Genomic DNA, 26973 nt, shown 5'->3' with positions numbered 1-26973 from the left:
GTGCTTTATAGGAAATAGCATAGCATTTGGTAAGCACCAGGACCTGTTAAGACAACAGGACCCGGTGCTGCTCCTCAAAGTGATTGGTTGCAGACCTGCCATGGTATTCCCCTGGGATAAAGGAGAGCAGAACACTGGTCACATCAAACACACAGAGTAGATTTGAGATTGCAGGTACGTACATTGAAGCCTTGGGCCTCTGAGATGCTGTCCAAATGTTTTAAGGCATCAGGAAGTCCTGGGATATCAGTGCCCTCAACTGCACCAAAACCTGGGTAGTTGTAGTCCTGGAGAAAAATGTAAATATTCCTATAGATAAGTAATAAAACAAGAGATAATGCCCTTATGGAGTGAAGACACCATTCCAAAAAGATGAGATGAAATAGTTACCTTAATGTCCAAGCTCCGTGACATTACATCAATCTGGAAATGACAAAGAAAATCTGTATTATTGTAAATCAGAATCATCATCTAGAATTGATCGAAACTATGAAAAAAAAGGTCTGAAAATGTTCACCTGGTCTTTCAGGATTTTAAGTGCTCTTTCCACATAAATTGCACCTATGATGGGATCATAAAGATAATAGTAACAGTTTCACCACTTTGTGCACACAGCCCTTATTCAATGGGACTGAATCAAAAAGGCACTAATTGCCTTGATGTCAACTTGAGAGCCAGTGTATAATCTCCGTACAACAGTAGTGTAGGGGCTTACGTTTATTGGTGTCATCAAACTCCAAATCCTTGTTTTTACTCTCTGATTTTGACATTTTAAATTCATGTAATTGTATCTTGGAATAGAGCTCCTCCATGCTCTTCAAGAAGGATGTGTTTATGTCCGCTGGGAATGGCACATTCACTTTAAAGTACTCAAATATCTGTCTGGAACAACTGCAGTGCTTGAAGTGGGATGATATCTCTAAAGTCTCATCAAAAGCCACGGGCCAGTCGACCTGTAGAACATTTTGGGAGACCATTTCATTATCATGTCATGATATTTTAAGTTATTTATGTATTTGCTGATAAGAGTATCATGTTGGTTATTAGCATGTTGTTGTTGTCATACATAGCTATATGTTACAAAGTTAATGCATTCTTAGCTACGGTTAATACATGGTATAACAGAACATTGTCAAAATATCTTGTATCTTGTACAGTATAGTACTACTGTGCCAGAAACTTACTACATTAAGCTACTGTAACTAAACCCATTGACTGTCAGTACTATCTTAAACGTTTAATAACCAATGAAGATACGCTAACATGGCAATCATTTCTTACCAGTTTTTGTTGGCGAAGAAACTTATCAAAAGTGTTAATAAGTTCTTCATCGTCCTCTGGGTCGAGTTTTTTTGCCATGTCGTGTCTCTCACTGTCAAAAGATGCTCAGGTTCTGCCCAATCCTGTCCAGTCTCCACACATTTTCCGTTGCTAAGTAACAACTGTCATCAATATGCGCTGCTTACTTTCCGGTTAACACTTCCGGCGCACTGGGTACAGTGTTCATCGATGTTAATGCTTTTGTGGTTAATGATAAGAAACCTGTTTCTCTGTTTGTGAAGTTTATTATATGAAGTCACATTTTAAACAGGTAACGTTATAGAAATGTATTATAATCTCTTAATCTTCCATTGTTAGTTGCGAGCTGTTTTAACGTGTTTATAGCCTCAGTTTTTAAAGCTGCTAGCTAGAGTATCGCAGTGTATAGAAGTTAAAAACTTTATAAGCTTCATTTAGCTGGCTAACTTAACCTTTAAGGTAACTAGCTTGTAAGCGTGTATACTGCTTAGCTGACTGCTTCAGACATTTATTGACTAGAGAGCAGCAAACTACATTTCTAACTGGTATAGCTCCGTCCCGTGCTGTACACTGAATTATTCAGTTGGATGTTTCATGCTTGTCTGTTCCTTGCCGTCTTGTTTGTCAGCAAGATGTCCAGTTCTGCCATCTTAGACGTGTCCATTCCCAAATCAACACTGAAAGAAACTCAGTATCCTGACAACTCAGAACCAGCAACCATACTGGACCCGCTTCCTGCCTCCATTCATCTCCATGATCTGAAGCTGGCTCCACATATGGAGCTAGAGCAGGCGCAGCAGAGGGGCAGGCTGAAGTGTTCCAGCTGCGGAGGCTCGCGAATGTTCTTCTGCTACACCTGTTGCTGCTTAGTAGGCGTCCGCCAGCAGGAAATCCCCTCCGTCAAGGTTGGAGAATTCACCTGATGTTCTAGTTATGCACAATACACGCACAGGTTTTTAGGCGGCATAATCTGAGTGGTCTGGTTTGCAGCCCCCCCCCCCCCCCCCCCCCCATTTAACTAATTATTAAGATTTTGTTGGTCATGTAGTTATATAAAAATGTATAAATGTTTTAGACTCTATTGGTCTGTATTGATCATGCACTGTAGTTGATGAAATTGGTTGGTCACATTAAATTGGTTGGTCACATTAAATTGGTTGGTCACATTGGTTCCTCTGTTGTTTACAGCTCCCTATTAAAATTGACATCATCAAACATCCCAGTGAGGTTGATGGGAAAAGCACAGCCATACATGCCAAGATCCTTTCTCCTGAATATGTCACTATCTACACCTACCCTTGCATACCGGAGTATGAAAATGAAACAGACAAAGTTAGTACATTTTTCCTCTCCTTATGAAAGTGTGTATTATATTAAATTGAAATGAGCTGCAATATAATCTCTGACCAGGTATTCCGCATGCACACACGTACAGGTAGTGCTGGTGTTCCCGGGACCTGAATCAGTCTCAGTGGAGGAGATGACACAGATATTACAGAACACGGCTGCCACAAAGGCTACTGACTCCCCACCTGAGGAACCGCCCCATAAGAGACCCAGAGCAAAGGAGATGCCAGAGGGCACACAACATGCTGAGGGCCAGACATCAGGAGCCAAACACACAGGGGGGGGAGCAGAAGCAGGGAAAGAAGGCCAAATTGAGACACCAGAGCCCTCTCTCCTCCAGAGAGTAGTGTTCATTGACAGCACATGGAACCAGACCAACAGAATCATCACAGATGAGAGATTGCAAGGTGATATGATACATACAGTACAGACAAACAGTGGATATTTGATCAGTTTCCAACACAACTGACACATAAAAGCAAACAAACATAACAAATAACTTGGAAGGACTACACCTTTCACTAACTAACAAAAACGGTCCTTATTTGGAAAAAAGGAATACACTCCTAACTTCAATAGCTAGTGTTGGTCCCTTTGGCAGAAATAACGTAATTTCAGTATTATCGGTACCTGTCATTAAGTCTTATGTCAACTTGGAGGAATGTTTGCCCATTCATCCTCACAGAACTGCTTTGGTGATACTTTCTTGCAAGTACAAGAAAGTTCCCCCTAGCATTTACAAATTATTACGTTTAGGGCTTTCACTTGCTATTCTGACACCCTCTTTCTTATTTTTGAGACATTCTCTTGTGGATTTGCTCTAGGGTTTAGGAGCATTTTCTTGATGCAAGATCCAGTTTATTTTAGTTTTAGCTTTAGTTTTTTCAACACAGGGCCTCATATTCTTCATATCAAAGTCAGTGATGGCAAGCTGGCCTAAGTCCTGACACAATATGAAAGGCAAGCTACATGATTTCCAATGTCTCTGTTATTGTCATATTAAAAACTTGGCAACAGCAGCCAATAAATAATGAGTGACATGTTGATATTAACTGCATTTGTATGAAATAGTTTTTGTTTGTCTGATGGATTGTATAGCTGTCCTTAGGGAGAGATTTTGTCAGTGTGGTTTCTCTCTGTTGACTCCATTGACATCATATGAGGAATTACTTTGTTATAGCTTACAACCAGGTTCTAAAAGTTTTCCTGGCCCTGACTGATTGTTCCTCTCTTTGTCCCTGAAGCACTGCTCCGTGTGGAGCTGAAGACCAGGAAGACGTGTTTCTGGCGCCATCAGAAGGGTTCTCCAGACACCTACCTGGCCACTATAGAGGCTGTATACTACTTCCTCAAGGACTACCACGAACTGTGTCTGAGACAGGAGTACACAGGACAGTATGACAACCTGTTGTATTTCTACACTTTCCTACACACACTCATTAACAAAGCTAAGACAACTGCTGGAAAGGGGGAAAGAGACCCCAGAGAAAAGAAAGAGACTACAGAGAGGAGACAAAGAGAGGGCGGTATGGTATAGAAGAGAGTTGTATATACGTACTCACCACCACCATCAAGATCAAAACATTTACATTCTCTACTGTGAAATGTACATTGCTGTGAAAGTGTGCAAATATTGCATAATTTTGTCTCTGAATGTTATCAGATTGAATATAATATAAAAGGGATCCTGAGTAAACAGACAAAACGGATGATTATTAAAGACAGTAATAAAAAGCACTTAGAGAATACTGAGGGGGAAGGGCTTTGGTAAATACAACTGATTGAGACCCAGTGATGACTGCAACCAAACGTTTCGTGTAGTTATTGTGTCGGTCCACAAAGGAATGTTGCCCACTCCTCCATGCAGAACCGCTTTAACTCACATTCGTGGGTACATCCAGTGCTTGTTTCAGGCCATGACAACATCTCAATGGGTTTATGTCTGGAGCTTGACTAAGGCCATTCCATAATTTTACATTTCTTATTCCTCAGCCATTCAGATGTAGATTTGTGTGTTTTGGATAATTGCTGTACTTTACCTCACGGATGGATGGACCACCATTCTCCTGTAGGATTCTTTGATACAGAGCAGAATTCATGTTGTATGATGGCCGGTGGCCCAGGTGTTGCAGCCAAGTGTTACACTGAGGTTCTTAATGTGGAATGCAGTGTTCCCTGTCACCCCAAAACGTTCCACTTCTGACTCTGCTGTCCATAGAACTGACTTGAGAAGAGCCTTTATGTTCTTTTCAGTGAGCAGTGGTTTCTGCCTTGCATTCCATTATACTCAAGAATCTTTCTGATGGCTGAGTCATGAAAACTGCCCTTGGCTGAGGGGAGAAAGGGCTGCAAATCCCTAGATGTTGTTTCAGGGTTTGTGACTTCCAGGATGATCTTATGCCTTGCTTATTGGGAGAATTCATCAGGACAATCACTCTAGAAATGATTTGCGAACTGCCTGAAACATTCCAATTTGGAAGATAGGGCGCTGACAACATCAGTCTGGTGGCAAGGGCCAAAGAGTCTGATTTATATTGAGCAGGGCTGGTCGAAATCAGTTGGTTTGCCAAGGTACTCAAACACCGGACCGTAATAATCAACTTTATTGGGTTGAATTATTCAGGTGGGCAAACTTAGTCATACCTGAAGAGTGAATGTTTGATTACCAGATTCCCTCTGTATATTACAAACCAGAAAAACAAAACGAGAAGCAGCTGTTCTGGAACCAAGAAATCCCACATTACCTCATCAGGTTAGAAGCTGGATACATTCAGGGAATCAGGGATTTTTTTTTTTTAAAACAATACCCCTGAGGAGCCCCAGGTAATTCTTTAATTATACGGGAGGTATAATTAATTGGCAGCAATTAGGGTTAGCTGTCTTGGTCAGCAACAACACCTTTGGGATAGGGGGATTAGAACCTGGGACCTTTCGGGAACACTAGTCAGATGCCCAAATTGCTTGGCCACCTTGCCGGCCTTAAGAATGAAACCAGGTCTTTGTTGGGGAATCAGAGATGTGCATAAACCTGAGATGTTTACAGACTGGACCACAGCTACAATTTCAGGTTCCCACTTCAAGTCAGAAAGTGACAATTTGCGCTGCAGACAAGAGTAGGAATCTGGATTTCTACATTAAAAATGCATTTCAGATTAATAGTTCTGTCAAAAACACATTTCTGGACACACCATGCTCCCGTAACAAGAGCTGTGCAGAGTACCAGTGGATATGTGAAGGGCACTCCCTTTCATCCAATGTGACAAGACCTTACTTGGTGTGTCCTGTACTAGATCAATATAACCCATTTTGACTGTTCTGTTAAAACTATAATAAAGTATGCCAAATGTCATCCCACAGACTGGAATTATTCCTTAATTGTTTTTTAAACTGTCCTCATTTTCCACACCTCAGTGTTAATATCTACCCAAACCTGGAACACAAACTGACAGCACTGGGCCTTTAAACCAAACCACTCAATGGAGAGACTTATTTACACAAAGAAAATGAGACAAAAACATATTTAGTGCAGATGGAAAGTTTTGTGAAGGACTGACAGTTTGACCGATCAGAAACTCAATTTCAAATGATATACACAAAAATACCTTTGAGTCCCACACAAGGTTTTTTAACATTAGTTACTGGGATTATATGGCTGGCTCGAAGTGGTGCTGCCTAGTGATTTTCAATGGTGGCATTCATTCTGTGGCACAGTAGATCATGGCACATGCCAGGGAGGTGGTTTGCACTGCCAGGGGGCCATTACAATAAGATACTGAAGTATGTGTACTGAACTAATGTCTAAAATGACCTAAATGTTTGATTTATAAAAAAAAAAAAAATGTAACTTCCACAATTACGCACTTGAATAGGACAATGGCTGACAGGTCACACTGAAACATTTATTTACAGATCAGGGCAGGGCAGGCAGTGCATGCAGCATTGGTCATTTGAATAGTTAAATGTATCCAATTGAAATAAGTCATACACGTTTGGTTAATCTACTAAGGACCACTAAATCATCAAGACACACAGTGGAAAAATATTCTGTTATTACAGTTATTTACTAAGTGGATGAAGGATCCATATACACCTGCATCTACGTAAGTCAATGACAAAGCCTATGCAGAGTGTGTGTACTGGGTGTGTGTGTGTACAGACTAGTAGTAGGCCTCTCTGATCTTGGCCTGTAGAGTGTCACATGTCTTCTTGGCATCTCCCAGCAGCATGGATGTGTTGGGCTTGTAGAAGATTGGGTTGTCTACTGCAGCATAGCCCACACCCATGGTCCTCTTCATCACAATCACCTACAGTACAGGGAGGGAACCAGGGGTGAGGGGCTCACGTCACAGGTTTAATACTTTTATCAGAGACCAGCGTTCAATCCCAATGTTCAACCTTCCTACTTACCTGATTTACCCACTGTCTAAATAAAGCGTAAAGAGGCCTAGGAAGGCCTAGCAGCAAACCCAATCTTAAGCGCTGTTTCAGAACCATGAATTGAGTTAAGGAGTGGTGACAGAGCCAAAGGCTAGTAGAGCAGTCTTCATTACAGCCACATCTGCATGTCCTATCAATGACCCCTCTTCCAATAACTGACCTCTTAACAATATTAGACAAAACTAATGGCCAACTGGGCCTGCCCAGCATTTGTGATGCTTGATAGGATGTTACGTCCACAACTGTGAAGGCAACAGCTTTCTAAATACTTGACATTGTCAATTACAAAAACATTTAGACTTTATACATTTCAGTCATAACCCAGTGAAAGGCCCTTGTCAATACAGTTCCACTACATCCTTCCTGCCTCACCTGTTTGGACTTCCAGACCTCCAGGACAGGCATGCCGGCGATGATTGAGTTGGGGTCCTCCTGGGCTGCCGAGTTCACGGTGTCATTAGCCCCAACCACCAGCGTCAGGTCCGTCTCTGCACAAATCACACATCCAGTGAGAATCAGCATGAAGGTCCTGGCAGAGCTATAGATGATCCCAGCCAGGCAGCGTTACAGACAACCCTGTATCGGAGGGTTGCATGCGGAGTATTGGGATCACACCAATCAGTGAGAGTGTGTGTTCTGACCTTTGAAGTCTTCATTGATCTCATCCATCTCCAGCACCACGTCGTATGGGACGCCGGCCTCAGCCAGGAGAACGTTAAGCTGGCCAGGCATACGACCGGCCACAGGGTGGATACCAAACCTAGGAAGACAGACAGGGCTTTACAGCTTTCCTCTGTATTTGGAGAATGAAGACGTTTTCCACTTTAATGTGACCAGAACCAGATGGGTTTTGTCTTCTTTGACCATAAGAGGTGACCTGTCAGATTTCCTAACCAGGAAACACTAACATACAGTGGGATTGCAAAATCAACTGGGAAAACATTTCTAGAAAAGTTATTTTAGAACAGGCTAGTAGAACAAGATAACATCTCACTCCATGTCAGGAGGATGGACGATGCCCAAGTGAAACAAACGACAGCATGGGTGTGGAAAGACAGGGATGAAAGAAAAGAAACAGCATATACAGCTCCGGAAAACATTGAGACCACTGCACCTTTTTCTTTTTCCAAAAAAGTTGAAAAGGAAGGTTTTGAGTGAGGAAAAGAAGTGTTCAATTTGCAGTGGTCTCTTAATTTTAACCCTTCTGTTCCTCACTCAAAATCTTCCTTTTTGACTTTATTTGGAAAGGAAAAAAAAAAGAAAAGGTGCAGTGGTCTGTTCATTTCTTCCAGAGCTGTGTGTCAGGAAAGACAGGAGTGGAATAGAGAATGACTGCTAAGAGGTGGGACAGAGAGGGATGTTACAAGGACCAACCTGACAGTCTTGCCCTGCTCCACCAGCATCTTCACCATGTCAGCGATGGGGTACTGGGCCTTTGCCGCACACAGACCCCAACCTGTAATGAAACATTCACACTTCAACCTACACAACCACAGTAGGACTGGAAATGGATGGAATATTTCCCCCAAACTGAGGCGCATGGCTAAACCTGCTGTTTTGGCCCTGTAGCTACCGTGCTGTAGCGGCGTAAATCGTACCCGAGGACAAAACATTTGAGGCTGAGCAAGGTTTTTGCATCATTCTCATGTCATCTCTGGTGTTGCTTATGGCAACACTATAAAATGCAATAGCACATTAATGTGTTAGATGAGTCAGCTTGACAAGCTAAAAGAAAAACATTTTTGTATGTTTTTTTCCCCCATTCTGTTCTCATGTCCTACTCATCTAAACTGCAGTATTACCTAATCACCCTCCACATTTCCCCTCTCCTCCGTCATCCTCTTTCTTCTCTTTCCCCACTTCGTCTTCCAGCTCTCCCCTCATCCCACTCCCCCTTCTGTCTTAAATTATAGGATTTGTACCATCTGGGCGCAGGGGAGGGGAAGAGGGGGTGCGTGCGAGGGAACCCCTTTACGCCTGTGTGTATTATGGGATGGGGCGTAGACCAGACACATCAGAGCCCTATAAAGTGGGAGTTGAAGAAGAGGACATGCGTGCGAGAGGAACTCCCGCTCCCATGGGTCTGTTTAACGCTCGTCTGTAACTCTGCCCAGGACTATCAGCATATGGGGGTGTGCTCCGTTACTTGGTAGAGTCAAGAAGTTAGAGGTGCGAGGCCGGAGCTATATAAAATATTAAACTTATGAACTTAGTTTGGAACAAATCCCCATCCTTTGACCCACGGTGTTCCTCTGCTTCCACTACCTGTCCACAGATATTTAGACAAACAGCATCCTCTACTGGACGCTGTACATGGTCACGTTATGCCAGGTTTTATTACATCCTCTAACTGGGTAAATAACAGGATATACAGTTAGGTTTGGACACAGTCTCTCAGCTTTAATTTGAGGGTATTCACATCCACATTGGAGAAAGAGTTTAGGAATTAAAGCTCTTTAATATGTCGCCTCCTCTTTTCTCAAGGGACCAAAAGTAATTGAACAATTCGACTATTCCTTTTTCATTTCTTCATCAGTTAAGCATGTAAAAAGTCTGGAGTTGATTCCAGGTGTGGCATTCGCATTTGGAAGCTGTTGCTGTGAACCCACAACATGCGGTCAAAGGAGCAGTTTCGTACATTGAGAAAAATGTAAAAACACAAAAAGGCCTGGAAGTCCATGGAAGACAACAGTGGAGGATGATCATAGGATCCTTTCCATGGTAAAGAAAAACCCCTTTACAACATCCAGCCAAGTAAAGAACATTCTTCTGGGAGGTAGGCATATCATTGTCCAAGTCTACCCTAAAGAGAAGACTTAACGAGAGCAAAAACAGAGGGCTAACCACAAGGTGTAAGCCATTCATAAGCCTCAAAAATAGTAAGGCCAGATTAGACTTTGCCATAAAACATCTAAAAAAGCCAGGACAGTTCTGGAACAGCATTCTTTGGACAGATGAAACTAAAAATCAACCTGTACCAGAATGATGAGAAGAAAAATGTATGGAGAAGGCTTGGAACAGCTCATGATCCAAAGCAAACCACATAATCTGTAAAACATGGTGGAGGCAGTGTGATGGCATGGGCATGCATGGCTTCCAATGGCACTGGGTCACTAGTGTTTATTGATGTGACAAGACTGAAGCAGCCGGATGAATTCTGAAATGTATAGGGATATACACAAATCATCCATAACATTATGACCACCTGCCTCTTTTGCCGCCAAAACAGCCCTGACCCGTCAAGGCATGGACTCCACTAGACCTCTGAAGGTGTGCTGTGGTATCTGGCACCAAGACGTTAGCAGCAGATCCTTTAAGTTGCAAGGTGGGGCCTCCATGGATCAGACTTGTTTGTCCAGCACATCCCCCAGATGCTCAATTGGATTGAGCTCTGGGGAATTTGGAGGCCAAGTCAACACCTTGAACTCGTTGTGTTCCTCAAACCATTCCTGAACCATTTTTGCTTTGTGGCAAGGAGCATTATCCTGCTGAAAGAGGCCAATGCCATCAGGGAATACCAATGCCATGAAAGGGTGCATATGGTCTGCAACAATGCTTGGGTATATGGTCAAAGTAACATCCACATTAATGGCAGGTACCAAGGTTTCCCAGAAGAACATTGCCCAAAACATCACAGTCTTTGCTGGCTTGCCTTCTTCCCATAGTGCATCCTGGTGCCATGTGTTCTCCGGGGGAGCGACGCACATGTACCCAGCCATCCACGTGATGTAAAAGGAAACATGATTCATCAGACCAGACCACCTTCTTCCATTGCTATGTGGTCCAGTTCTGATGCTCACATGCCCATTGTAGGCACTTTTGGCAGTAGACAATGGCATAGGCACCCTGACTGGTCTGCGGCTGCGCAGCCCTGTACGCAACAAACTGCAATGCACTGTGTGTTCTGAAACCTTTCTATCAGTACCTGCATGAACTTTTTCAGCAATTTGGATCTATTGGATCGGACCACACAGGCTAGCCTTCGCTCCCTACGTGCATCAATGAGCTTTGGCCCAGACACCGGTTCACCTTCCTTGGACACTTTTGATAGGTACTGACCACTGCAGACCGGGCACAGCCCACAAGGGCTGCAGTTTTAGAGATGCTCTGACCCAGTCGTCTATTATCACTGTTATTCACTTCACCCGTCAGTGGTCATAATGTTATGGCTGATCAGTGTATTGTCTGCCCAGGTTCAGCCAAATGAAAAATGTAAACCTTACAATAACCTGGTTGCATAAGTGTTCATACCCTGAAACTAATACTTTGTTGAAGCTCCTTTTGATTTCATTATAGCACTCAGTCTTTTAGGGTAGGAGTCTAATCTTGACGTGGCAATACTTGCCCATTCTTCTTTGCAAAAGCACTCCAAATCTGTCAGATTACGAGGACATCTCCGGTGCACAGCCCTCTTCAGATCACAGATTGGATTCAGGTCTGGGCTCTGGCTGGGCCATTCCAAAATGTTAATTTTCTTCTGGTGAAGCCATGCTTTTGGAAATGTGATTTGGGTTGTGGTGAAAGGTGAACTTCCTCTTCAGCTGTCTAACGGACTAAGATTGCCTGGTATTTGGAACTGTTCATAATTCCCCCCACCCTGACTAAGGCCCTGGTTCCAGCTGAAGAAACAGCCACAAAACATGATGCTGCCACCACAATGCTTCACTGTGGGTATGGTGTTCTTTGGGTGATGTGCATCGCATCGCATCATCTTCCGCTTAATCCGGGGCCGGGTCGCGGGGGCAGCAGTCTAAGCAGGGATGCCCAGACTTCCCTCTCCCCAGACACTTCCTCCAGCTCTTCCGGGGGGACACCGAGGCGTTCCCAGGCCAGCCGGGAGACATAGTCCCTCCAGCGTGTCCTAGGTCTTCCCCGGGGTCTCTTCCCGGTGGGACGGGACCGGAACACCTTCCCAGGAAGGCGTTCCGGAGGCATCCGAAACAGATGCCCAAGCCACCTCAGCTGACCCCTCTCGATGTGGAGGAGCAGCGGCTCTACTCTGAGCTCCTCCCGGGTGACCGAGCTTCTCACCCTATCTCTAAGGGATCGCCCAGCCACCCTGCGGAGAAAGCTCATTTCGGCCGCCTGTATCCGGGATCTTGTCCTTTCGGTCATGACCCAAAGCTCATGACCATAGGTGAGAGTAGGAACGTAGATTGACCGGTAAATCGAGAGCTTCGCCTTACGGCTCAGCTCTTTCTTCACCACGACAGACCGATACATCGACCGCATTACTGCAGAAGCTGCACCGATCCGTCTGTCAATCTCCCGTTCCATCCTTCCCTCACTCGTGAACAGGACCCCTAGATACTTAAACTCCTCCACTTGAGGCAGGCACTCTCCACCAACCTGAAGTGGGCAAGCCACCCTTTTCCGACTGATGACCATGGCCTCGGATTTGGAGGTACTGATTTTCATCCCCACCGCTTCACACTCGGCTGCAAACCGTCCAAGTGCATGCTGGAGGTCCTGGCTTGAAGGGGCCAACACGACAACATCATCCGCAAAGAGCAGAGACGAAATCGTGTGGTCCCCAAACCTGACACCCTCCGGCCCCTGGCTGCGCCTAGAAATTCTGTCCATAAAAATTACGAACAGAACCGGTGACAAAGGGCAGCCCTGCCGGAGTCCAACATGCACAGGGAACAAGTCTGACTTACTGCCGGCAATGCGGACCAAGCTCCTGCTTCGGTCGTACAGGGACCTGACAGCCCTTAGCAAAGGACCCAGGACCCCATATTCCCGAAGCACCCTCCACAGGATGCCACGAGGGACACAGTCGAATGCCTTCTCCAAATCCACAAAACACATGTGGACTGGTTGGGCAAACTCCCATGAACCCTCCATCACCCTGTAGAGGGTATAGAGCTGGTCCAGTGTTCCGCGGCCAGGACGAAAACCACACTGTTCCTCCTGAATCCGAGGTTCTACTATCGGCCGTATTCTCCTCTCCAGAACCCTGGCATAGACTTTCCCGGGGAGGCTGAGAAGTGTGATCCCCCTATAGTTGGAACACACCCTCCGGTCCCCCTTCTTATAAAGAGGGACCACCACCCCGGTCTGCCATCCCAGAGGCACTGTCCCCGACTGCCACGCGATGTTGCACAGGCGTGTCAGCCAAGACAGCCCCACAACATCCAGAGACTTGAGGTACTCAGGGCGGATCTCATCCACCCCCGGTGCCTTGCCACCGAGGAGTTTCTTAACCACCTCGGTGACTTCAGCCCGGGTGATGGACGAGTCCACCTCTGAGCCCTCATCCTCTGCTTCCTCAATGGAAGACGTGACGGCGGGATTGAGGAGATCCTCGAAGTATTCCTTCCACCGCCCGACGACATCCTCAGTTGAGGTCAACAGCTGCCCACCTCTACTGTAAACAGCGTTGGTAGGGCACTGTTTCCCTCTCCTGAGGCGCCGGATGGTTTGCCAGAATCTCTTCGAGGCCAGCCGATAGTCCTTCTCCATGGCCTCACCGAACTCCTCCCAGGCCCGAGTTTTTGCCTCCACAACCACCCGGGCTGCAGCCCGCTTGGCCTGTCGGTACCCGTCAGCTGCGTCAGGAGTCCCACAAGCCAACCAGGCCTGATAGGACTCCTTCTTCAGCTTGACGGCATCCCTTACTTCCGGTGTCCACCACCGGGTTCGGGGATTGCCGCCTCGACAGGCACCGGAGACCTTACGGCCACAGCTCCGAGCGGCCGCTTCGACAATGGCGGTGGAGAACATGGTCCACTCGGACTCAATATCTCCAACCTCCCTCGGGATCCAGTCAAAGCTCTGCCGGAGGTGGGAGTTAAAGATCTCTCTGACAGGAGACTCGGCCAGACGTTCCCAGCAGACCCTTACAGTACACTTGGGCCTGCCGAGTCTGTCCAGCTTTCTCCCCCGCCATCGGATCCAACTCACCACCAGGTGATGATCAGTTGACAGCTCCGCCCCTCTCTTCACCCGAGTGTCCAAGACATACGGCCGCAGGTCAGATGAGACGACAACAAAGTCGATCATCGACCTGCGGCCTAGGGTGTCCTGGTGCCACGTGCACTGATGGACACCCTTATGCTTGAACATGGTGTTCGTTATGGACAAACTGTGACTAGCACAGAAGTCCAATAACTGAACACCACTCGGGTTCAGATCAGGGGGGCCGTTCCTCCCAATCACGCCCCTCCAGGTGTCACTGTCGTTGCCCACGTGGGCGTTGAAGTCCCCCAGTAGAACAATAGAGTCCCCAGTCGGAGCACTTTCCAGCACCCCTCCCAGAGACTCCAAGAAGGTCGGGTACTCTGCACTGCCGTTCGGCCCGTAGGCACAAACAACAGTGAGAGACCTATCCCCGACCCGTAGGCGCAGGGAAACGACCCTCTCGTTCACCGGGGTAAACTCCAACACATGGCGGCAGAGCTGGGGAGCTATAAGCAAACCCACACCAGCCCGCCGCCTCTCACCATGGGCAACTCCAGAGTGGTGAAGAGTCCATCCTCTCTCAAGGAGTGTGGTTCCAGAGCCCAAGCCGTGCGTAGAGGTGATCCCGACTACCTCTAATCGGAACCTCTCAACCTCACGCACTAGCTCAGGCTCCTTCCCCGCCAGCGAGGTGACATTCCACGTCCCTAGAGCTAGTTTCCGTGTCCAGAGATCGGGTTGTCTAGGCCCCTGCCTTCGACTGCCGCCCGATCCACCAGGCGCTCGCATACGAGCCCCAACCCCGGGCCTGGCTCCAGGGTGGGGCCCCGGCTGCGCCATACCGGGCGACGTCACGGTACTCAATATTTTTTTTCATCATTAAGGGGGGTTTGAACCGCTCTTAGTCTGACCCGTCGCCTAAGACCTGTTTGCCTTGGGAGACCCTACCAGGGGCATATAGCCCCAGACAACATAGCTCCTAGGGTCACTCGGGTACTCAAACCCCTCCACCACGTTAAGGTGGCAGTTCAAGGAGAGGTGGGTGATGTGCAGTATTGTTTTTGCACCAAACATACCTTTTGGAATTATGGCCAAAAAGTTCAAACTTGGTTCTTCAGACCATAACACATTTCCCACGTGCCGGGAGATTGTGGTTACATGTAGTACACAGCCAGTACTTGCCAGAAATTCCTACAGTTCCTTTAATGTTGCAGTAGGCCTCTTGGAAGCCTCCCTGACCAGTTTTTTTCTAGTCTTTTCATCAATTTCATCAGTTCTTGGTAATGTCTCTGTTGTGCCATCTTTTATCCACTTGATGACTGTCCTCACGGTGTTCCATGGTATAGCTAATGCTTTGGAAATTCTTTTGTACCCTTCTCCTGACTGATATCTTTCAACAACGAGATCCCTCTGATGCTTTGGAAATCTGATGGATTTTGGCAGGTATGTAAAGACTTCTATTTAATATGAGTTTGAATGTGATTGGTTAATTCTGAAAACAGCCACATCCCCAGTTATAAGAGGATGTGCACACTTATGCAACCAGCTTATTGTAAGGTTTTTATTTTTCATTTTCCCCCTCAAGGATTTCAGTTTGTTTTTTCAAATTGTTCACAATATAGGTCACATTAAAAGTGGAAAAAGTTCTGACATGATTTATCTTTGTCTCATTCTTTTACATCACAAGAACCTGGCATTTTAACAGGGGTGTGTAGACTTTTTATATCCACTGTATGTTAGATTATACATATCCTTCAGGTTACATTATTAAAACTACATGACCATAAACTTAAGTGATGGATGAAGAGCAGACACACCACATCCACATGGCTCTCCACACGCAACCATTATACATTGATGAACAGTGACACACAGGTGTTAAATCAGACTCCCTCCCAACTCTCCCGTTGTCCCCTGGGCAGATGTACAGAGAGGTGGTCTGCAGTCATTATGATGATGTTGCCACAGAGTATGTGTCTGGCTGTCTGTACTTGCAAGCACGTTTTCACTCCGTGCGCATGTGTTCAGTGCGTGTTCTAGTGTGAATACCTGGGGTGATGATGATGCTGTTGGCCTCTTTGATCAGTTCCACGGACTGGTCCACATTTACCTCTGTGTGGGTTCCTGTGATCTCCATGGGTTTCCCCCCTGCTGTGGAACTCGTCCCAAACCCTCCCAGGATCACGTTGGGCAGGGACCGGTTCATTGCCTGGGAAGATGGGTATTTAAAAGATTACATAGAAACCCAGTTATTGGATCTTTGGTTTACAACACGTAGAGGCTACAAATCTTTAAGTAATTTAAGCATCCTACAGCAGTGACCGAGAAGGTAAGAGCAACGAGAGACTGTAGCAGTACTCACCACACACATGATGTAGGAGAGGATGGCACCAGAAGAGCCAATCAGAGCTCCTACGATGGTCATGAGATTGTTATCCAATAGGAAACCTTCGGCACACAGTGCCCAACCAGAGTACGAGTTTAGCACAGTGATAACCACAGGCATGTCAGCACCCCCGATGGCCATGGTCAGAGTTACACCCTACAGGAGAAAAGGCTAATTCAGGACACAGTCACAAGACGACACAATCACTGGAATGTTGTTATTCATGAGTTTTTTGGGTGATAGCTCATTTTGCAACCCAGTAACTAAATAAACCATCTCTATAAATTCATTTCCATTTAGTATCATCTTTTAAAACTGTGGTATTTAAGGTACACAGTTGCAGTTTTTCCTACATCAGTCCAAACCACCAAGAGTTCAGGCTAAATAAAAAAAGACCTGACCTGAACTGAATAATGTTTTGTCCTTGGCATATATTTCTGAGCATGTCTGTTTAAAACATCAGCTCAGTGGTTCTCAAACATCTCCTGGAGACCGCCAGCAATTCCATGTTTTATATGCATCCCAAAGCTAACATACCTCGATCAACAAGTCAACAAATTATCAAGACCTCTGCAACTTTTTTTTTTCAGGTAAGCAGGTTCAGGGCTACAGACAGATCTGGGGGAGCCCCAGGGAAGGTTAAAGAACCACTGCTTTAGCGGTCTTCTCACCATGACGGTTGAGAGCCCAGACACCCCAACCAGACAGCCCATGCCAGTAGCGTAGTCAGCGCTGAGCATGAACGGAACCATACCGCCAACAGACGCTGCCATCAGACTGGCATTCATAACGTGTCGACCCGGCAACATCAGCGGGGCGGAGTTCAGAATGCCTGACAACATTGAGGAAATAATAAAAGAATATTCAGCTGGACCCACATCAAAGAAATCAATGCAAAACTGGGAATTATGAGTACAGAAAACAGCATTTCAAAGTCTGATTTGAGAACAGAGTGTAGGGAATCCTCATTGATTAAAGAGTGCCGGCAGAGTGTCGTCTTGTATTGATAACAGACCATCTGGCAGGGACTCCCAGCTTCAGTCTGTTTCTCATCATCAGTGATCAAACAGGAAACTGACGTTTACTAAACACAATGCCTTGATTCTATCTGCAGCAGATTATCTATTACAGATAAAAAAAAGGTTGTCTGACTGGTCTTTTTTATACATCCATACATACAATCCAAAAAGAGGATTCCCCTCCTCCCAAACATAGAAACTATTATCTTCCCCCAACCACAGAATTCCTAAAAGGTCTTCCAACTGTTCCCAAGTCAGGCATGCACTAATCAGCCACGTAGCCTAGATTTCCCATGAGACCTTTAGCTTTGGCCAGATTAAAGTATGCAATAAGTTTCAAAATGACAGCGGTAAGAGCGAGCAAAAGACTGTGAGGGACTCAGCAAATATACATGTATGACTGTTTGCGTGCATGCACCTTCCTGTATGTATCCATCTGTTCATGGCTGTCCACAATACCTTGCAGCTTGCCATAGGCCACCAGTGATCCACTGAAGGTGACCCCTCCGATGTATGTGCCAATGTAGGCCACAGTCTTCACCATGTTGGCCGCAGGGTGTACATCTAGGTGGGGGTACTCGATCATGTACTCCGCCACACAGGTCAGCACTGCAGCCAGACCCACGAGGCTGTGAAAGGCAGCTACTAGCTGGGGCAGGTCTGTGATCTCTATTCGCTTAGCAATGGTCAAGCCTGCAGAAGGGAGGGGGGGTGGGGGGGTTACAAGGTATTCCGTGGTTCCCAACCTTTTTCAGTTACTGTACCACCAACATGATTTTGCTTGAGTAGCCCCCCCCCCCCCAACAACAGTATGTACACTCCTAATCCTAGAAGCTGCATATAGTGACAACAGTCTGGAGACACGACTTAACCCTAATATTACACGCACGAGAGGATTTAAGACAGATTTGCTGAGCGCAAGCAAACCAAAAGAATTACCCACTAGCCAACTTTTCCTAAAAATATAGAGAGCGAGATCCAAAGGTATTTTTACAGCACAGTTTTGGCTCTGTGCTCCAGCACTGTTTTGAAATAATGCAATGACTATGCAGTCAGACTGTCAGCTTTCATTTTAGGTTATTTTCATCGATATCAAGAGGAAACATTTCGAAAAAGTAAAGCACATCTTGAACCATCTCCCCAGAAGTATTTGGACAAGTGGCTACACAGCCGTTTCTTATTTGCCAGGTGTGAGAGCTGTCAATTTCTTATCCAGATCAAAGAAATGTCAGTGCAAATCAAGCTGGTCATCATGAGGCAGAAAAATCATAGCGCATTGATCATGGATAGCGGAAACATTAGCCATGACCAAATCAACAGTTCGGTTATGAAAGAAAGCACTGGTGAGGTTAGGAACATCAAACATGGCAGACCAAAGAATACTTCCAATGGTGACCAACAAAAATGCTTCAAAGATGTTTGTAATGCATTACAAAGGGTCAAAAACACAATCTGATAGGGATGATTGTCTGCAACTTAAAAAACAGTATTTGAATTCTACACCTTTTCGTATTTTGTTTTGACCTACATACCAGGCATACTGACGGTAACAGAGACAGCTGAACTGCTCACCTCCATAGAACTGGCTAATGGAAAATTCCATTGTGATAAAAATCCTATCCACCCAGTTACCACAGCAACTGACACTGGGAATAGATAGGATGTGTTGAAATTGGACATGGTACATAACCATGGATGGGACCTCAGTTTAAGCCACTGTGCAGAGAAGTGTTACCAATATGCTGGACATGCCTAATACATACCTAGGGTTCCTCCAGTTGCCATGGCAGCACTCATCTGCGCCAGCAGCTCAGGGGAGGGCTTCAGGGAGCCGAGGGTGGCAGCAAGGCCCCCTGCTACCCCCATTATACCCAGGGCATTCCCCAGCCGGCTGGTGCCCTGCGAAGACAGCCCTGCCAACGCTCCAACACAGCACATTCCGGAGCCCAGGTACATCATCTGGAAAGAACAAGTGTAACACACATCACCTGGAATACTCCGTTTAACAACTGTAATCACATCATCTGGAATACAATGTTTTCCATGAAACAACAAAAGCCCGATGTCACCTGCTCGATGTTGTAGCCAGCAGCTACAGACGCCCCGTATCCTCCAATGAAGATGCCCGTTGGCAGGGCATACAGGTAGTTGTACTCTGGAGGGTCTGTAGGACGCTTAAACATGTCTAGCATCCTCTGGGTGATCATGAAACCACCTGGAAGGACAGAGGCAGTCAAACAGTGTACCTGTGTGAGAGACTTGTTGGGCCATGAAATCTGCACAAAAGACAGCAAAGCCTGAAACATTTCCCACAAAGAAAGGACCTGGTGGTAGGACTATGTATTCCCCCCAAAAAATAGATCTGAGCTAAAGATTCAGAAAAGACAGTGTGTGTTAGATCCAGGTCTATGTTTACACATGAAGACCAGATACGCCACAAAGAAAAAGGCCACTACCAACTTTTGGGTTAGGTTTAGAGTAAAACTGAAAACGGGGCATAGTGTTAGAAATGGGGTTACTTTTAGGTTTAGACATCATAGTTTATGTTCAAGTATTAGAGCTACGTTAAGTTAAAGCACAAAGGTATTCCGGTTAAGGTACATTGATTTATGGTTTTCCAGTCCCGTACAAGGACAGAAAAGTGTGTGTGTGTGTGACTCAGACCTGCAATGTTGATAGAGGACACAAAGGCTGCAGCCAGAGCCAGGCTCTCTGGAACAGAGGAGGGATGGAGCCCACCCCCCATCAGGACCAGCCCGCCCACAGCAGTCAGACCTGCCGCAGGGAGCAAAGGACAAATGTTCACACACCCTGACGGAGCACACTTACTCAATAATGAAACAGGAATAATGAGCAGGAAGGACTGTCCCCTGGCCTTTCCCTACCCTTGTATTCACTACTTACTAAAAAGCTGAAACCCAAAATGGGGCGGAACGTGTCAATACAAAACACTTGTTTTCATACAGTAAGGGCGCCCTGACGTATACGACCCAACAGTGACCTGACCTCTGACCTGAAATTGCGTTGGTGACAGACATGAGCGGTGAGTGGAGGGCAGGGGTTACGCCCCACACCGTGTGGTATCCTACAATGCCGGCCAGGCCGAAGGTGGTGACCATCTGGGTGAAGGCAGCGTTGGGCGAAGCGAGACCCAGAGCCAGACAGGTAGAAAGACCTGGGGACAGAGACACAGTGTGTAGGTGAGAGAGACAGTGGATGTGTGTGTGTTTGTGTGGATGTGGGCGTGTGGATGTGGGCGTGTGGGAGACACCTGCAGTATAGACACCAGCATTGGTCAAGGTCTTCTGAAAGGGTGAGACTACAGCTGCCTTCTCTGCCGCCAGCTCTGCCACGGTCTTCTGTTTGACTGGAGCAGCCGGGGGGGCTGTCTTGGGCTGGGGGGGTGGGAACATCTTCCTGCCCTCCTGGAGGAATACATTGACAAACAGAGGCAAAGAGGCAATTGAGAACTATTTTATGCAAGGTAGACAAATCTGTCAAACAACCAGTTGAGTACAAAAACAGAACAATGATCCGTCCCCAGTTAAAAAGCATGATTCATTCTTTGTTTAATATCTGGTAAGGTGATACGCTTCGTGCTCTCCGCTTTTCTAGTCTACTATAAACACTGTCAGAGTCAAAAATGTCAAACCAAGACATTCCTTGGAAAAGGTACATTTCAAGAGCCATTTCATAACAAGCGTTCCCGTTTCACACGAGCAGGGCTATCTATAGCCAGATGGGTTTCAGCTGTGAGGGGATCAGTTCATTCACATATGGCTCTCTAGAGCGATGGCTCACGGGTCACGTTGGTGAAGCGTCACTCAGAGTACGCGTCCCCGTTCCAGGCCGGGTTTGAGCACGTTGACAGGCAGGCCCGGTTCATGGAACCATGCTCCTCACCTACCTTCACATCAGTAGAAACCCACGCTACACACCTGCAGGACCATGGTTCCTCTGATGACATGGTCCAACGTGCCATGGTCAAACTCCTCCTTGGGTTCAAAGTGGAAGTAGTCTTTGTCTGGGCTGGTGCAGAACGTGTAGCGGATGAGACATCACATGGAGGGCCGGGGAAATCACATGAAAACCTCATTAATACAGGTACTGTGCTCACAGTGGATACATCACTTCTCTTATGAAACAACACTGAGGGTTTTCCCACCAGTACGTTCACTTCTAATGTGTCGGACTCGGTTCTAAAACGGTGAACGTGACAAATAGAACCATGTGTTGTTTGAAATGAACCCCCGGAATTTAAACCCTGCTGCTGCGAGACAACAGTTAATTCAAACCACTTTGTCAAACAGAATTCCTCCTCCCTCGATACCTGATGGCCTTGAGCAGTTTGAGCACGTTGTTGGAGTAGAGAGAACTGGCCTGGGTTGGCATTCGGCTTGGCAGGTCTGTGTAGCCTATGTGTGTAACACCCTGGGGAGAAACATTTTACTAACCCAACGGTCCAGTAACGCACAGATCTTACCCAGACATGCAGCTAAACACAGTTCAGTAGTAAAATCAAAGGAGTAGAAACTCCCTAGTGTTACCTATTTTTATCCACCAAAGCTTATATTGGCTGTGGTAATTATGGAGAGACCGGTGAACAGGAGAAAATAGTTTGGTGTTGAACCCTGGTCTCTGACTGGGATCAGAGTATATGTATGGAGTGGAGAGTGTTAACACTTAACACTGGACCACAGCGGAGCACACTAAAATGTTAACCTTGAATTAATGTGCTTGCTAAGTTAGTCGAAATGCAATTGGTGGACAAATTAAACCCAGTCCTGGACCAAAAAAAGTACATTCTAGGCACAGCACCAATATTCCTGAAGGAAGCAGGTGTCCTCACCTTGTGAATATGCAGCTCTCCAGGCTTGGTGGTCTCAATGTTTCCTCCAGCCTCAGCTGCCAGATCTACCACCACTGAGCCATCCTTCATCGACTCCACCATCTGAGTTTTGATCAGGATGGGGGCTCGCTTGCCTACAGGGCCCAGTCAGAGATCGTAAATTCAATTATTAGGAGAGAAAATACAGATGACATGGTCAAAGGAGGGTGAAAGGAGAAACAAGCATGTAGTATGAAAGAATGAATGAACAAATCAAGGAGATTAAATTCATAAATTCATAAATCAAAGTTCACCTGGGATGAGGGCAGTACTGATAAGGATGTCCACTTCTTTACACTGCTTGGCAAACAACTCCATCTCAGCTGCTATAAACTCTGGGGACATTTCCTTGGCGTAACCTCCCACACCATCACCAGATTCCTTAATATGCACCTCCAAAGGTTCTGCCCCGAATGACTTAAACTGCTCCAGAGCTGCAGGTCTGTCGGTGGACACAAAACATCATTATTATGTGACTGTACCTAACATTCACTTGGTAATACAGCCCACCTAGTGCCAAAACCTTTAATAAACAAGGCATGAGGGGGTGTTTTAGAAGACCAACATACAGGACCAAGAGCTGTTCTCAGGCACAATGCATCATGGCAGTAAAAAGTGATGTGATGTCACACCAGTGGTATACAGTATCTTATAAACCGGGTGGTTTGAATCCTGAATGCTGATTGGATGTTAGCTGTGGTATATGAGACTGTATACCAAGGGCACGACATCACATACATTTCTTTGAGCTAATTACATTGGTAACCCAGTTAAAAGCCAAATTAGGCATCAGGGGTTTGTCAATATAATGCCAATATGCCACGGCTAAGCATTGTGTCCAGGTACTCCATGATGGGTTGTGCTAAATAACAGCTTTTAGCCATGGTATATTGGCCATTTACCACAACCCCTCGTCCCTTGTTCCTATCCTCCAATCACCAACCAGGATTCAATCCTCCCTGTTGATAAGACACTGTATAACACAGGCAGGACATCACATCACTGTTTAGCGCACCAATTTGGCTGGTAAATGGTAAGAGCAGTAAGGCATATTGGGGGTTCGTGGCACCCCTCGTGCCTTATTGCTTACATATGCCACTTGGCCATCAACCAATCACCATTCAGGATTTGAACCACTCGGTTTATAATTGGTAATATAGCCCACCTAGTATCGAAGCCTCTGACAATAGCTCCCATTGATTTGGCAGCTCCAGCTGCAGCCAAACCAGCCACTCCACCTCCTATGACCAGGACCTGGAAGGGTAAACAAAATGGCACTCAGATATAATAACTTTAAGAGTTCTATGTTCTTGCGTTAGTATTCAGTCCCATCAGTTACTCCAGCTATAGAAGTTACCTTGGCTGGGGGGACCTTCCCTGCTGCGGTGATCTGACCAGTAAAAAATCTGCCAAAGTGGTTAGCAGCCAGAACCACAGCCTTGTACCTGAATGGCAAGGACACAAACAGAAGAAAACATATGTGTGTTTTGAGACCGTGCCCACACATGCAAAGGTTGACATGCTTGCAAGTGTTTGTATGCACGCACAGGTATATCCATGTGCTTTCACTCACCCTGCGATGTTAGCCATGGAGCTGAGGGCGTCATAGCCCTGGGCGATGGTGACACGGGGAACCTGGTCCATGGCCAGCACAGTGCATCGACTCTGGGCCAGCTTCTCCATGAGCTCAGGGTTTTGGGCTGGGTAGATGAAACTCACCAGGGTGGACTTGGGCTTCAGCAGCTCTGCCTCATGCTTCCCTGTAGCTTCATTCAACACTGGCCCTCGTACCTGCAGAGATGTAAAGAGAGAAGATCAGTCAGATGTTTTGGGTGGCTGTAGGACGGCAAGCAATGAATGAGGAATAGTTTCAGCTGCTTTGCATCCTCATCTTACAGACAGCAACAAACATTCTCTGATTACCTGGTTTGACTGGTGCTAAACCAACACTCAGACATAAGCCAACAAGCATTGAAAGGGCATTGTCGTAACTGGCTTAATTTGAACATGTATTTAGCTGGAATTAGGATCTGGCCCTGCATAGATCAACACATTTAGTTTTCTAACAACACATTCCAGGGATCTGCAAACAAGTCATCTTGCGCTCAAAATTGTATTACTATAAATTCAGTCCCAAACCACAGCTCAGTACTGACCTTAAGGACCAGGTCAGAGCCAAACGCCCCATCAGTGTCTGTGATGGAAGCACCAGCATTTATATACATCTGGTCAGAGAACTTGGCGTGTTCTCCTGCTCCAGACTCCACCTGGACATTAAAACCCTGTTTGACCAACAGCTCCACCCCCGCAGGGGACACAGCAACACGACGCTCATTCTTAAAGATCTCCTTGGGAACTCCCACCACCAGGTCCTTATACAGCCGCCCTGCAGCGAGTAAGACACACAAACACACAGGATTATAGCGTCACCAGTAACAACATGAAGGGCAAACCCAATTCTAAGTTCAGAAAACACTAGTAGTTTATTTCAAGAACAGGTGGGGACAGTTGAGAGAAGTTCAGAGTAAAGTAGGCTGAAAGGGAAACTGTGGAAGTAATGGTGCAGGAGTATGGAAGCGTGGAAGTAAAGCGGGAAGTGAAGCTGGCTCCAGCGTGCCAAGTCAAGGCTTGACCACTGTGCAAACTAGTTACATAAAAAAAAGCAGTGAGGTTCCGCAGCGGGAAGTGAGGTGGGCTTGAGGGGCCAGTGGAGTCAGGTTTCACATAGGAGTCCTTATACGGTGATGACCTCCCCGGCACAGAGACATTATTAGCAGCTGGTTGGCAGCAAGCCAGTCCCTTCGCCACGACAAGGCCGGCTCTGCGCCGTCTCTCAAACACACTCTCAGACAGTTCCAAACTCAGCTCCACTTGGGTAAACCACCCAGTAAACCCCAAAACTTCAACAAGCAACCACTCCAGCACAGAGACCTCAGTCAGTGACAACACAATGTACTGTTTAACATGTAGATTAAAAGCAGAACAGCAGACTCCACATTTCACCTTTAACTGACCTCCCTAATAGACTCTTTACACAGGTTAGCACCGCAGTGGAGTTAGCCACAACCGGTTTAGCAAGCAATAGAAATGTTTCGTTCATTCATTTGTTTCATTGTTTTCTATTACAACAGACATACCAACCCCTATTCCTAACAACTGTTGCTGCTTTGTTTAAAATGTTCCACTCTTCCAGAAAAAGAGAGGGGTGAAAAAAAATGGTCTTCAACTATTGTTTACTTTATCAATGCCATTAGTAGGACAGAAAGGTAAACATGAGAAAACACCAAGAAGCCAGGCAAAGCCAGCTGGCCTACTGTGACAACGTTCCGGTTGCATGAGTCCTGCATGTCCTACCTTTAGCAGGCTCGCTGTTCCAGAGCTGTGGGAAGGTCCTGAAGGTCCGTGGCCCAGGAGCGTGTTGACGGACACCTTGCTGGAGCAAGGTTACAGTGGAGCCACAGCAGGAGACGCAGCGCAACAGAGAGGACATGGCTACCGCTGCTCAGTGCTCAGGGACTGGCCGGTAGTTGTTGCTCAGTTCAACAGCTCCTAGAGATACAGACAGGTGCGAAAGGTGGGGGCTTCTTTGAACACTACACATGTGTGCTGCTTCAGACAACCGAGCTTATCATATAGCCCCGGAAAATCCTAAACACACACACACAGACTCACTCTCTCACTCTTCAGCTGCTGGGCCTAGTGATGGCAGCGTGACATGTCAGCACAGAGAGGACAGAACATAGGGCACAGGGCTGGATACACACTCCACGCAACTACGCGAGATCTGGAAATGTGACGGCAGTGTGGTTCTGTGCCAAGAACTTTCCTGACTGCCATGCTGGAGGCTGAATCACGAGACCGTAATATAGATAGAGTAGGGACAGGATAAGAGCGGGGTAGGCCTGGGGGTAGAGGCAGAGGGGGAGTGCTAGGGAGAACCAAGCACTAAATGCATGCAGAAACTGGGTCAGAGAAAAGAGGGATTCCACCCACATGTGGCTTGGTAGCGCAGAGGACAGTCAAATTACACATATACACACGCACCATTTTCTAATTCATTACTGGACTCATTCACTCACCTCTACCGTTTTCTCTTGTTCTTTCTGTCGCTCACTTTCTGGCCGTGCCACTGAAATATTATTCAGAGGTCGAATGCTGTGACACGCGTCTCAACAACAAACTGTTGCTGTAAATAACTTGGAGTACATGTTTCCATGCAAGACCTACTCCCATGCACGACCGTTGCTTTCATTCATGACGTTCATTCATTCAGTTGTACAAAGTTACGATAAAATAGAACCGTTATACTGTGAACGGTGGGTACAGCAATTGGTCTCACCTGTGTCTTTTGCAGAATTTAAACACCTGTAAGGGAACTGCAGAAGGCCTATCTGATAAAATAAGCAATTGTTTGGTCGTTACGACCTTCGCTGTTTGAGGCGGGCACAAGGAAGTTTCGCTATCGCAGGTTTATTTATAACAGAGATCATGTGATTAAACAAAAGATCTCGCACAAGGCTGACTTTCATTTGGATGAAAGACAAGAGGGCAATGACTTTGATTCAATCAGAATACAGACAGAAAACGACCAAACGAAACGTTTGTTGTAAACGTAAAAAACTTGCAAAAAAGTTGTTTGCGTACAATTTCCACAAGGTGGCACCAGTGTCACGTGTCTTGATAGCAGCTTTCCG

The 26973-nt window shown here is 46.2% G+C and overlaps 3 protein-coding genes across 9 annotated transcripts in view; 1 reads left to right on the top strand and 2 right to left on the bottom strand.

The window, feature by feature from the left end:
• LOC109616637 (protein FAM227B) overlaps positions 1 to 1365 on the bottom strand; it is a 54873-nt gene extending 53508 nt beyond the window's left edge. For all 4 annotated transcript variants that reach the window (XM_020053798.3, XM_020053800.3, XM_020053802.2 and 1 more), the window contains exons 1-5: positions 1282 to 1365; positions 716 to 953; positions 518 to 561; positions 391 to 423; positions 183 to 287 (exon numbers count right to left, since the gene is read on the bottom strand). In XM_020053798.3, the coding sequence (XP_019909357.2) occupies positions 183 to 287; positions 391 to 423; positions 518 to 561; positions 716 to 953; positions 1282 to 1359 (498 nt within the window). In that variant the 5' untranslated portion in view covers positions 1360 to 1365. The remainder of the gene's footprint in view (positions 1 to 182; positions 288 to 390; positions 424 to 517; positions 562 to 715; positions 954 to 1281) is intronic.
• A 103-nt stretch (positions 1366 to 1468) lies between these two features.
• dtwd1 (DTW domain containing 1) lies at positions 1469 to 6000 on the top strand. Of its 2 annotated transcripts, none has more exons than XM_020053810.3 (5): positions 1469 to 1591; positions 1928 to 2204; positions 2488 to 2631; positions 2735 to 3053; positions 3891 to 6000. In XM_020053810.3, exons 2-5 carry the CDS (start codon positions 1932 to 1934, stop codon positions 4181 to 4183), a joined length of 1029 nt encoding a protein of 342 aa, XP_019909369.2. In that variant the 5' UTR covers positions 1469 to 1591; positions 1928 to 1931; the 3' UTR covers positions 4184 to 6000. The 2 variants fall into 2 exon arrangements, with proteins under 2 accessions (XP_019909369.2, XP_010889586.2); XM_010891284.4 differs by having other exon boundaries at positions 1470 to 1591; positions 1912 to 2204.
• Positions 6001 to 6520: 520 nt separating this feature from the next.
• Positions 6521 to 26849, bottom strand: LOC105022657 (NAD(P) transhydrogenase, mitochondrial). Of its 3 annotated transcripts, XM_020053783.2 has the most exons (24): positions 26619 to 26849; positions 26359 to 26408; positions 25634 to 25828; positions 24436 to 24665; positions 23853 to 24070; positions 23637 to 23724; positions 23445 to 23533; positions 22534 to 22721; positions 22241 to 22374; positions 21722 to 21822; positions 21330 to 21420; positions 20663 to 20816; positions 20405 to 20566; positions 20056 to 20166; positions 19461 to 19606; positions 19155 to 19350; positions 17851 to 18084; positions 17044 to 17204; positions 16349 to 16528; positions 16036 to 16195; positions 8458 to 8539; positions 7725 to 7843; positions 7456 to 7571; positions 6525 to 6950 (listed from the first exon to the last, which is right to left on the bottom strand). In XM_020053783.2, exons 3-24 carry the CDS (start codon positions 25767 to 25769, stop codon positions 6804 to 6806), a joined length of 3243 nt encoding a protein of 1080 aa, XP_019909342.2. In that variant the 5' UTR covers positions 25770 to 25828; positions 26359 to 26408; positions 26619 to 26849; the 3' UTR covers positions 6525 to 6803. The 3 variants fall into 3 exon arrangements, with proteins under 3 accessions (XP_019909346.2, XP_019909342.2, XP_019909350.2); XM_020053787.3 differs by lacking the exons at positions 26359 to 26408; positions 26619 to 26849 and adding an exon at positions 25952 to 26067 and having other exon boundaries at positions 6521 to 6950; XM_020053791.2 differs by lacking the exon at positions 26359 to 26408.
• Positions 26850 to 26973: the final 124 nt, after the last annotated feature.

Source organism: Esox lucius, chromosome 2, assembly GCF_011004845.1.
Source record: "Esox lucius isolate fEsoLuc1 chromosome 2, fEsoLuc1.pri, whole genome shotgun sequence".
Lineage (NCBI taxonomy): Eukaryota > Metazoa > Chordata > Actinopteri > Esociformes > Esocidae > Esox > Esox lucius.
The sequence above is the reverse complement of the archived record's forward strand: the minus strand, read 5'-3'. Positions and strand labels throughout refer to the sequence as shown.